Below are 13,448 nucleotides of genomic sequence, written 5' to 3'. Positions count from 1 at the left end.
GGTTGAGTGTTAGTGCATTTTTTAGAGTTGGAGACTTAGTGACCTGTTGGTTTGGATCATTTGTGTAGTAAGTGCTTGTTAGGAATATTAGTGGTGCATCGGAAGTCTCTTGTTGGATAGTTGTATTATAAAACCCGTTTATTGGCGGGTTGTTTATTAGGACTTTGGATACCAATGTTGGGTATTGGTTCTGAACTTTGGGTCATGAAGTTCGAGGTAAAAGTGTCGAATGATTTATCAGGTGGATGTACACCTGAGCTAATGCGGAATTTGGATGCAACGTGAGATTCTTGGGTTGACCATCATTATGCTCATGGGAGTAGTGGGTTGGTGATGACTGGTCAGGAAGTAAAGTGTATATTTAAGGTTTTGGGCACAATTTCCGGATTTTGGGTTGGTTGAAATTCATGATCGATATATTCTAAGTATTCCTTCTACATGTTTGGGTGATGTTCCTAGTCAGTAATTAGGGGCAGGTACGCCAAATGAATGAACAGCAGTCTTAGGTAATAATTTATTGGGCTTTAAATTGATGGGTTTTAGCCTTCATGAAGTTTCTCGCTTTTAGTGGTTGACGTTGTGATTTGAGTCCTTCTAGTTGGGAAGAGTATGGTAGTTGTTTCAGTTCTCAAACACAGCAATTGGGTTTCTTTCATTGACTGAGGGTAGAGTGCTAACGTTCATTCTTTTGGAGGGATAAGTGTTTTCTGATACAATAGGGTTTGGATGGCAGGATTGGGAGACAATCGCTTGTTTAGGATGAATCTTCAGTCTTAAATAGAATTTAGGAAGTGAGGGAAAGATCGATTATGATGGCAGAGGATGTAGTAAGGAATGATTTCGAGGACAAAATCTATTTTAAGTGGTTGAGAGTTGTAACACCCTATTTTGATTCGTTTCTTACCAGGGTCGTGACCCGAAGATCAGATGTTATAAGGCTTTAGACCTTGGGGAAAGAGAGGTTTAGACCCATTTGGATAAGGGTAATGTAAATTTTGTGATCCAAGATTTTGATTTGTGCTTTAGAGAACAAGGGTATATTGGTAAAGTAATGGTTTGGACCTTTCATTGAATTTAAGGATTTTATTTCGATGTGTTTTAATTCAAAAGTAAATAGATAGGGTCACGTTTTCATGGATATAAGTGATGGGTATTATGCAAAACATGTAATCCTATATGTGCATGCAACCCTAAATAATTTTGGTGTATGTTTTCTCTAATTGAACATACAACTTGAAAAACAAAATAGAAAAACCCTATAACTCTAGTATATAATAAAAAATACACAATTATGGTTAGAGGACTCATACCTTGATTGTTATATTGTAATAACAATCCAAATCATTGTGTTGTTGAAGCCTTGAGAGCAAGCGCCACAAATGTCATGCCTCTAATGGTTCACACCCAACACTAGCAACCAAGGGGCTTTAAGAGAGAGGATGGAGAGAAGGGAAATTTGTATTAAGCCTATGATGAATGGCATGATTGAATTTATGAGACTATGAGTCTTATTTATAGTGTAATAAGAAGCCCTAGATAAGTCCTAAAACGATAAAATAACATTATCTCACTTTTGGTATTTATCTGGTTTCCTAATTATCCTCCAAGGATAATTCTAGATCATCTAGAACCATATGAAAACCGTCCAAGACTTATGGATGGTTCTAGAATGCCTCTTGTTCAACTATTGAATAATTAACCCCTACATTTTTAATTAATCCAATTAATCCCAAAATTAATTCCAATTAATTCTTAATTAGATATTACTATTTCTAATTAATATATTATTCTCATAATATATCAAAAAATCATTTATTTTGATTTCTAATTAATTTATTAACCAAGTAATAAATTAACAACCCAATCTTTCTCTCTCTAAAAGCTATCATATTCAATTGTTAGGTTTGAGGGCAACCCAAAAGGATTGTGCTACTATCAATTAAAGTATATACCAATTATAGTTATATGCTTAGACACCTAATCCAACAGTGTCCCACTTGGATAAGTATAATAACTATAATTGCTAGTATAACTTCTAAAATTGATCAACAAATTGTAGCTCTCAAAAACCGATGTCGAACTCTAACCTAGTCAGTTACGTGTCCTACGATAAGTAATCAAATATTCCTCTGTTCTACAAGATATCCTATAGACATGAGACATGGATTATAATTAATCTCATTGTCCAAGATTTTGTTTCCCGATTTCTAATTTATGACTACTGATTCCAGACTGCTAATTGAACAAATCAATTTAGTCCAGGCTTGGCCAAGCACTTGTAAGTCATCACCAAATCACTGAGGGGCCCAAAGATATCGCTTTTCCCTTTAAGAAAAAAGGAACAAATAAATTTTGACTTATATGATTGTATTGTTTACTCATCAAATCATGCATAACAATATATTTTATAACATCAAGTTACTAATGCATTTACGTATTATCAATGCACAACTGACTTGTAAACAATAACTCATATATCTCCATTTAAAGAATATAAGATATTATCGTCTCAGAATTACTTGTGATAAAATCCATAAAATAATTCTCTGAGCATGGGTTAATCCATTACTTAAAATCCCCATTTTCTAATCATGAACATTGCAGGAAAGCTATTGTTGTGTCTAATTCTCATAAACAATCTACAATTCTATTCATGACAGTCTTAATTCACTACTTTCTTTCAAAAGTACAAGCGACTATGGAATCGAATAATCAAATTATTTTAGAAGTAATCACCATATTAATTATACTTTATTCATTGTAGAATGTTTCGAGTAATAAACTAAACACTTGAATTAAACATTAGTCATATCATGTTATAAACATGCATACTATATCTCTTTATGGTCCTTCCTTTATGAACAAATCGACTGGACATTATTCCAATGATGCTCATTTCACAATTCTTGTCACTACAAAAAATGTGTTAGAATTACAACCTTACATGCATTGTCCTTCTAAGATGTCGAGGCTTCAAAGTCACAGAGACTTATCCAACGATATTATAAAATGTTCTATTGGAATTTTGTTACTAAAAACAATTCCATGGTAATGAAGTTTCAAATTCAAGATACACTCCTTGAATATCTTCCTTGCATCAAAGTTTCTAACTCACACGTAGATTTTAATAATCAAATCCCTCTATGGAAACATTTCCATATGCCCATATGACCATCAATTTTGATCAAGAATCATCCTAATCTTAAACATATCACTATGGTCCTTCCAACCAATACTATACTTAACTGTCCATAAGCAACCAATTCTTTTGGTATAACCTTAGAATGTTCTTGATAGTTGTTCAACATCTTTAGTCACACCAAGTTCTACTCCTTTTCCCTCTTAATGCCCAAGGCATTTGGAAAAATCAGAACAAGTGAATATTATAGCGTATGTAATCGATCTTATCTTTGAAGCTTATGGGACTCAATTCATTACAGACCTGATATATGACTAGTCTCTTGCTATGATATTTCTATATACCGAAATTCATTTGTTGAATCATTTCAATATGATATTCATATATTTCCAAGACCAAGTTATTTTAAACTCTTCAATCTAAACTTTTAATTTGAAATGAAGTATGAGTGGCCTCTCTTTTAAAGCCCACTATAGCGAAACAATTTCCAAACATTGCAACTTGCACATTTGTAGAATTTGTTTCCCACAAATAGTATTGTCAATTTGCAACACTTATCATAATTATGCTCCAACTAGCATAACAATTATGCTCCTAATAGCACAATAATTATGCTCCCACTAGCTTTGACGTATATCCAGAAATTCAACTAGACTTCTAGAAATCAATACTCTTGACTTTATTACTGAAGTACATAATTCTAATATGCGATGCTTTGATAAGTCTTCAACTAGACTTCTTAAGCTTATACACCTTCATTGGATAGCTTACATGTGTGTTTAAACCCTTTCAGAACTTATAACCATATGTCATGAAGATTCAAACAATTCCTTGCTATTTCTCACAATTCGAGTTATGCAAACGGATGTCGTAATCATATTGTGAATTTTAGAATGCAATTAAAACAACTACTAACCATAATAACATTTATCAGATCTTTAATCTACTAGCGAAAGTGTTTCCTCATACCATTCTCGTGAATTAGAGTGAAACGTTTTTCCACCTAGTTTTTATGGTGTACATGTTCCCATCCATGTGAATCTATCATTTCTAACCTACAATCATAAGACAAGGTCTATGACAAAACCAAATTCAAATTTATCTTTCAATTCATGGACTGAACTTTGCTTATTCTAAATTTCTTTCCCTCTGTTAACGCAATGGCCTACCAGTGCTTCCATATTGTTATACAATTCACTCATATTGATCAATGTACTTTCACTGACCAATGTGCTCTGCCTTTTGAAATCAAATGAGAACCATAGAACTCATAAGCATTGCCAACTCAATTGGAAGGTACACAAAAACAAGAATATGTCAACTTAACACGATAGGTTATTAACCCCATGTCGTGTGCTGGTGATAACTAAAAGGTTTATTCATGTTTGACTCCTGAAACCTTTCAAAATCAATAAGACTCCCACTGACTTCTTGACATATAATTTTCTTTCTCAAGGAACATTCTTGACGAGCTAAAAAAATATTCAAAAGTTACTATGGATTCTCGACAAGAAACACTTCATGAAATTGGTTGTAGTTTATCCTTTGTTTTAACCAAAAACAACACAACTATTAATTCCAAATGTGCTAGATTAAGAAAACACTATTACTCCACATGGGGTGTTATAAACCTACTTAGTATGAAATAATTTTCAAGAAACAATTCGAAGTAACTAGAGAATGGCTCTAAAACTTAATTAGAAACGAAGTATGACCCATTGCTTGATTGAACCATTTTAACAATATCTTATTCATCTTCTTAGTATTAAGCACTATTAAGAAAGTCCTTGGTCATTTTGTTATGTTAAGAAGCTTAGGTTTAGTGTTGGGCTCTATTAAGTCATGCTAGTTCATAAAGTCAGGAACTTTATAACTCTAGACATTCATTATGCTTGAACTTGAGGATTTGGTCTTTTGGTCTTAAAGGAATAAAACCTAAAATGGAGTTAAGGTTTGAGCATCACACGTCGGGTGTATTGAGGTGGTACGCAGGGCGTATGCACCGAGGTACCTTAATGGGCCTTTTTAGGTCTTGGTCCTTTTGGGGTTTTGGGCCATGAATTATTAGGTCAGATGTGGGAAGGGTAAAATAGTCTTTTACCCATTGATATGATAGAGTATGAATTGGACTTTGGACTATGGAAATTTCCTTAATTTTTTATTAAGGATAATTTTGGATGCGTTTGGTGTGAAGAGCTCAGAAGCGGCACCGACTATGATTTATTATCTTCAGATTTGGGTGAGTTTCCTTCACTATACTCATGGGGCGAAGGAACCAATCCCAACCCACTAGGTTATGTAGGATGATAATTTTCTTGTGAAAATTTCCTATTATGCATGTATATGCTTTTTGTCTCTGTGACTCTTACTATTATGATTATATGTTAACTGTAGGGGTGAAATAGACCCGATATTGGTTGAAAGAGACTGAAAGGGGTTGAAATATACCCGGTACCAGTTGAAAGAGATCGAAGAGGTGAAATAGACCCAATACCGGTTGAAAGAGACCAAATGAGTTCAAATATACCCAGTACCAGTTGAAAGAGATCAAAAGGGGGCAAAATATGCCCAATTATGTTTTAACTGTTATGTATGTATGGTATGGGGTATTTTGGGGAAGCTCACTAAGCTTTGTGCTTACGATTTTCAGTTTATTTTTTAGGTACTTCTAGCTCGAAAGGGAAGGGCCCAATTTGATTGCACCGCAACCACCCTTGTTTTCTGCATTATGTGATTTTGAGATTTGTGCTCTGATGTTATTTCACTATTATACACTTTCGGTTGTTTTGACATGTTTACTGGATGTTTTGAAATGAAGTAAAATTCTTGTCCAAAAATTTGGGATGTAACACATCTGCATCGAGTCATTCCATTCTTTAAAGGATTATAATCAATCACATTTATATGTCATATGATGAGATGTACCCAAGTCCACGATCCGAGGATCTGAAGAAACTGGTCGTTCATATGGCCAAAACATCCCATATGTCTTATTGTTCGGAACTTTCTTAAACCACAACAACACTATTATTAGTACTTGGTTCAACCTTAAAATTTCCCTTCTTTCATTATGGACAATTCCTTCTATAATGCCTCTTTTCTTGGAGTTATAACATCTAATCTTTGAGGAATATTTAGATTTGGAACATAACTTTCCCTTATTTCCATCGACTCTTTCTAGTGTTCTACTCCTACCATCAAATAGACCTAAACTAAATTGAATCATTATTTATTACTAGAAAGGCTAAGTTTGAGTTTCGTAGATAATAAGGAAACCTTTACATCATTAACAATAATATTTGTTTTACCGTACAACTTGATATCAATGAAATTCTCATAAGAATTTGATAGAGAACACAACTGAATTAGATCTTGATCCTCATTTTAATTTTTTAATGTCAACACCTTGTAGATCAAGTATACTCCGATTAAAATTGTCTAGATGATCCTTTCGGGGCTGGTCCTGAGTAATTAAATATCCTCAAAGACCCATGAGGAGTCAGAAAAAAGGGCTCTTATTGTTATTATAAGTTTTTTTTTTTAAATAAAAATATATATGATATAAAAAATGCGTCGTGTGCAATTACCCACTCCCCCCAACCCTCGTCAACGCCCCTCATGGATCCTTTACCTGATTATTTTTTATTATTCGGGGGTGACATAGTCGATTCATGAGAGAATTGTTCTAATATTTGTCACAGAGTTTCTCTCAAAGCCTAACAACACTTCTTTTATTGACAACCTACCGTAACACTTCATCTATCAAGCATAACAAAAGAATATTGTGTGTTTTTTTAGAATATCTTTCTTTAGGTTTCAACCATGTCTTTCGATAATTTTATTTCACCTTTCAAAGCTACCACACAACCTTGTTGAACCATAAGAGCCCTTATTTTCACCTTCCACAAAGTGAAGTTGTTCGAACCATTGAATTTCTCCAACTCGAATGTATGGGACTCCATCTCTTCAATATGCAAAACTCCTCTTTTGGTTAGTTAAAACACTTCTAAAATAAGTAAAACATTGTTTTGCAGAATTCTATCCCAAAGTTCCATTTTTCATCAAGTAGTTAAAGTTTCAAAAGAGTATAAGAGACGTGTAATATCACAAAACATGATAAGTCACCCCGACGTGACAATAATAATATCACAAAACATGATAAGTCACCCTTACGTGACAACAACCTTCAAAATATCTGATGCTCTTCTAAGACTCAATCACTACCGACACTTAAATACATGTCAAAATAATAGGTTGGTCATTAAAATGTATAGTGAGTAAAACCGGGACTTCCACATCTTAGGGTCAAAATATCTTTTTAGATTTATAAATTATAACTTTGTGTTTTCATTTTCATTATTATTGCTTTAAATCCTTAATGTGCTTATTTATTTGACAAAACTACAAACTGGTCCCTATGGTATGCATTTTTTCCGAGGTTTAGTCCAAACCACGACCTTTTGGCTTCATGGTCCTTTTGGACTAGTTTGTACGTGGAAATGGTCACTACAAAAATTAAAATGACTATTATACCCTTTCATTTTTATTTTTACATTTTTTAATATTTATTTTAATATTTTAATAATCAAAACAGTAAAAGGGACCCACAAACATCCCCCCTCTCCATCTCTCTCTCTCTCTCTCTCTCTCTCTTAAAATTTAATACTTCGAAAGAAAGGAGTTAGAGCTCGGAAGTGAGAACTAGCTTATATGAGCGAAGCCACTCGACCTACGGGAGAGGAATGAGTACTCTCTCTCCTTCTCTACCTTCCTTCTTAAATAGTTGCCGCCATAAACGTCATATCCATTGTGTATATGAAATCGTCGTTGTTGGATATTAGTCTCGTTTATTCTAAAATTAGATTTTATACATCTGGAATCAATTCAACCCGTCATCACCATTGTCTAACTAAAATTACAGGATCATCTCCTTGTTCGATTTCACCTTCTACCATCTATTCACAATTGTAAGATTATGCTATTTTTATTTTATTGTTGCTTGAATTTAGTGAACATAAGACTGTCGCTTATGTGATTGTGTACCGAAAATCGCACACATTTAGGGTACATACTCGAAATAAGTGTGTGTGTTCATCCACTAAAGTCATTATCTGCTTCTTCTTTAGGGTTTTCTAGTCAACCAACAAACTCATAGCATCTGATACAAGGAATAACAATGGTGAACTGTTGGTTGGAGGCTCATGTTTTGGGTTATCTGTAACAATGGAAATTGATTCTCCTTATGTCCAAACAGATTTTTGAAAATCGGTTTTCCTTACACCCTTTTGTTTACAATTTGGAGTTTTCTTGGGGTTTTGTTTTCCTTGAATTTGAAACCTAGGTAATTGATTCCATCCGCAATAGAGAAGGAAAGGAGTAAATAAGTAAAGTTGTGGGTGATCCATCTACAACCTTTTTCGGCAAGGTATTTCTGGTGAGTCTAGTGTAGGGATATGATATAGGTTCAGGAAAGGGATAACGAGAGGGGAGTTGTTGTGGGACAAGCAACAACAATGGAGAAGATGGTCAAACCAGAAGGAGGAGATAGGGAGGTCGCCGAAAAAGGTATGGGATGGGAGAGGGGGGAGGGGTAGATTCTTAAAGATGAACAAGATGCCGATAATGGGGTTTGGGGTAGATTCTTGATTAAATTGAGTTTTCAATTTTTTAGGTTTAAGGAAAACAGGAAGAATGCAGAGGTGGAAGACGATTTGTGTGTGTGTGAGAGAGAGAAGGTAGGTGAGCCCTTATATATTTAAAAATTATAAAATATTTTAGAAAAAAATGAAAAATAAATATACTAAAGGTATAATAGTCTTTTCATTTTACCGAATGACTAAAAACACAACGAAACTAGTTTAAAAGAACAATGAAACAAAAAAAAAATCGAGATTTGGACTAAACCTCGGTAAAAATGCATATCACATTGATCATTTTTGCAGTTTTGTCTATTTATTTATAGTTTCAATCTTATCTTATTTGAAAATATGTTTCAAACTTGTTAATAATAATTTCTAACTATTTCATATTTTTCTTTACTCAAATAAGACAATTTCTAACCTAATTTACCAAATAAATTAACTTAAAGTTTTCGATTATTCGCAAGTTACCTTCCTAATTTCAAATTTTATTCAAAACCACTTAAAGAAAACATCTCTTAACCAACAAGCATGAACAGAAGTAGCATAATTTTTATATGAACCATGTGCAAATCGACATGGAGAAATAAGTTGTGTAAGTATAAGATCGAGCATGTTTGCATCCCCCAATATATTGAATACAAATATAAAACATCACTGTCCGAAACAAAAGACCCCACCTTGCCAGAACAAGACGTCCGACTTGATAAATCATAATCATTCAACCCCATTGGTCATTTCAATAGCATATGCTTCAGATGATTCCCGGTTTTCTTCATCGAATCGAATATCCATAATCCACTTCCATTACTCTCTTCCCCTACGATTCCTCCTTCTAATTAATATTCTCTTTTTCATATTTAAAAATCCCCAATCTTTCTACTTGCTTACAAGTCACCACCAATCATAATGCCAAGATCTTCTTTCGATATAAACCCCTATTTCTTCCTCTCTGCATCTGCATCTACATCTGCGTCTGCTTCATTTGCTTGATACTAGTTCAAGATTTTCTTGATTTTGTGCTTTTATAACGCTACCCTTCCAAGATTCCATCTTCTTCGTTTCTTGCAAAAGAATGACAATCGAGCAGCGGAAAGAAGATGAAGAGGAGGGTCCTCCTTCTCAGGTTGAATATGAAATTGTCACTAAGCCTAGGCGTATTGCTCTCTTCGTTGAACCATCTCCCTTTGCGTGAGTCTCTCTTTTGATTTACGATTTTCAGTTATCCTAACAAGTAGCAGGCATAATCCACCTACCCGTGTGTTGTTGATGCGTATTAACTGCTATTCGTTTAAAATTTTCCTGTAACGAAGCTATTTGTGAGCTTGATTGATGGATATTATGAAACTGTGTCGATAGAATGTCAAAATGTTGGCAGAAAGTCAACTGCTACTTATATTGATGTATTCTTGCCACAAATTGGATTGCTATGTTGTGAATTCGATGATATTGATGACAGAAATTATGCGTTTCTCAAGTAATTATCATCTCCCATTCAAGTGGTTACTACCACAATTAGAAAATATACATTTGAAGCTTGATCGTATTCGAATTCGTATCATATTAGACATATTTGATCAAGTCTCATTTGCTGTATCTCATTTCTATAACAGGTATGTGTCTGGATACAAGAATCGGTTTCAAAACTTCATTAAATATTTACGCGAGATGGGGGACGAGGTAAATTTATTATATACTTATATTACTATATTAGTGTATCATTATCATTATTTTCTCGAATACCTTTTAAACATGATTTATTTTAATAGGAAAAAAGAAAAGAAACAAAGCCTTACTTGGGTTATTGCACTTTTTGTAGGTGATGGTTGTAACGACTCATGAAGGGGTGCCTGAAGAATTTCATGGAGCAAAATTAGTTGGCTCACGAAGGTTGATCTATTTGCATTTTTCGTCCCCATTTCAGTTTTTCTCAAACATTTTTCAACTCATCTAAATTCTAAACTAACACCGATTTCTTTACATCAAACTATTTTTAAATTTTCTTGAATCCTCTTTCTACAGCTTCCCTTTCCCATGGTATCAGCAAGTGCCACTTTCCCTTGCTCTGAGCCCTCGAATCATCAATGAAGTTAAAAAGTTCAAACCAGACATCATCCATGCATCATCTCCTGGTATTATGGTACATCCTCTCCCCCTCTACATGTATGTGTGCATATACACATGCTTAAATGCACAAAATAACACACGCTTTAAATGATTTATCTATTATAGTGTTCTCATTTCATCCTATTACAACATTTTACTCTGTGACTTATAAGGTTTTTGGAGCGCTTGCAATTGCAAAAATGTTGTCTGTCCCGATAGTGATGTCGTATCATACACATGTGCCTGTGTAAGTGAAACATTTGAGACAAATTGTGATTTATGTTTTGTCCTTTCTGTATGTGTATATGTGTATACACATGCATTTATACAAATTTGGTGCTTGAAGTTGAATAAGATGTGGTTTTAATGCAGATACATACCAAGATACACGTCTAGCTGGTTAGTTAAGCCAATGTGGTTAGTTATAAGTATGCCATGAATCTTCCTTTTTGCTCTTGTATTGTTATATTTTAAGGTTTTTGGAGATGAGAAATGATTATATTTTTCTTGTATGATTAGAATTTCTTCATCGAGCTGCTGATCTTACATTGGTCCCATCGGCTGCTATTGCAAAGGATCTTGAACAATACAAAGTAGCAGAAGGTAAACGTTTAATACTTGATATTGAAATGTGTTGAATATTTGAGAAAATATATTAATTAATAAAATCATTACAATGTTTTTTTTTTTGTCTTTTTAGCTAACACGATCCGTCTATGGAATAAGGGTGTTGATTCAGATAGCTTTCATCCAAAATTCAAGTCACATGAAATGCGAGTTAGATTATCGTATGCATCTTCTTTGGCTAATTTCCCATTTCTTTTATTTTTTTTTCATTAAGTAATTTCCAGATATATGACGATTATAAGTATTTAGAGCATAAAGGGGAAAATGTCTTTCCCTTTTAGTCGTTCTTTCTGCAGTAAAGTAAAAAAGAATCACTTGAATTTTCCAAAGAGAAACAACTAATTGATCTTATATGTTGATCGCTGAAAACCCAATCATCATTCATGAAACAATGCGACAACAATTTCAATTCTTTGTTTGATTTTGTTGCTTCAATTTCTGTTATAAACAGCAATGGCGAACCGGATCGACCATTGATTGTACATGTTGGGCGTATCGGAGTTGAGAAAAATCTAGATTTCCTTAAAAGGTACTCTTCATTTTAGTCGATTATAATGCGAAATAGGTAATTTTAACATGAATATTTTTCAAATACGATTTCTAAAGTGTCGATTGATCTCCAAATTGAACAGTGTCATGGAAAAGATCCCACAGGCAAGGATAGCTTTCGTTGGAGATGGTCCATACAGGTACCCCACATGAACCCCTTTTAAAGTCAAACTCCATGAAACCTTGAAAATATTTATTCGATTTTTCACAATATGTAAATAGCATTATCATTTCTTAATTTAAGTTTGATGTGCAAAAATAGGGAGGATCTTGAAAAGCTATTCGAAGGGATGCCAGCTGTCTTCACAGGAATGTTACAAGGCGAAGAATTATCCCAATCATACGCCAGCGGGGACATATTCCTAATGCCTTCCGAATCCGAAACACTCGGGCAGGTCGTCCTGGAAGCCATGTCATCAGGGCTGCCCGTAGTGGCTGCCCGAGCTGGAGGTGTGCCCGACATTATCCCGCCCGAACAGGAGGGAAAAACCGGGTTCCTCTTCACCCCCGGAGATCTTGACGACTGTTTAAAAAAACTGGTCCCGTTATTAGATGACGTGGCGTTACGTGAAAAGATCGGGCAGGCTGCCCGAGAGGAGATGGAGAAGTACGATTGGCGGGCAGCAACAAAAGTGATTAGAAATCAACAGTATAATGCTGCAATTTGGTTTTGGAGAAAGAAAAGAGAAGAACTAATGAAACCTTTACATTGGTTTGCAAGGTGTTTTCTCCCCACAGAAGAACCACAACGAAAGATTACTTCAGGGGTTAATCCGTAGATCTGAAGTTGTTTATGTTTGTTGTTGTTTTTAAAAGTGTAATTGCAATTGTGGTATATTTAATATTTGGTTTGGTTGTAGGAAAAGGGTGATAGAGTGGTAGATATTGTATTATTTGTTAGTATTTTGAAACGCTAAATGCTCTTATGTGTTATTCGTTTGATGTAAAATTAATAATTGCTTATAGCAGCATGTGGTTATAGTCTATGTATGCTTGGTGTAGCAGTAAAGGTGTGAAAATAAATAAGTGAAGTTTTTGGTTTTGGTTTTGGTTAATGTTTGGATGTTATCTTTGTTGCTTTTGGATATTGTGGTACAAATGTTATATAACACTATATATATCTTTAATAATCAAAAGAATAGACATCCATTTAAATTTTGTCATTTACGTAACAGTTGTAACTTTTAGGGAGAAATTGAAATAAATTGAACTTTGAGGGCCTGTTTTGAAAAGAGAAAAAATTGAAGCTGGAAACAACTTCGTGGCGCGAAGGTGGAAACCGATTTTCAAATGGCTAAAAAAATTTAAGAGGGATATGACGTACGGTATAAGAAAAGGATGTGATTATCTAAAGTAAAGAGATGTTTGGTTCATAGATTGTTTTAGGA

The 13,448-nt window shown here is 34.2% G+C and overlaps 1 protein-coding gene across 1 annotated transcript; it reads left to right on the top strand.

Moving 5' to 3' along the window:
• The first annotated feature begins 9,417 nt into the window (after positions 1-9,417).
• Positions 9,418-13,115, top strand: SQD2 (sulfoquinovosyldiacylglycerol 2). The gene is made up of 11 exons (XM_078996190.1): positions 9,418-9,969; positions 10,392-10,458; positions 10,598-10,668; positions 10,801-10,918; positions 11,058-11,131; positions 11,257-11,312; positions 11,404-11,487; positions 11,585-11,672; positions 11,963-12,040; positions 12,144-12,200; positions 12,323-13,115. Exons 1-11 carry the CDS (start codon positions 9,854-9,856, stop codon positions 12,837-12,839), a joined length of 1,326 nt encoding a protein of 441 aa, XP_078852316.1. The 5' UTR covers positions 9,418-9,853; the 3' UTR covers positions 12,840-13,115.
• The last annotated feature ends 333 nt before the right edge of the window (positions 13,116-13,448 follow it).

Source organism: Lactuca saligna, chromosome 5 (genome assembly GCF_052625555.1).
Source record: "Lactuca saligna cultivar CGN05327 chromosome 5, ASM5262555v1, whole genome shotgun sequence".
NCBI classification, from domain to species: domain Eukaryota; kingdom Viridiplantae; phylum Streptophyta; class Magnoliopsida; order Asterales; family Asteraceae; genus Lactuca; species Lactuca saligna.
The sequence above is the reverse complement of the archived record's forward strand: the minus strand, read 5'-3'. Positions and strand labels throughout refer to the sequence as shown.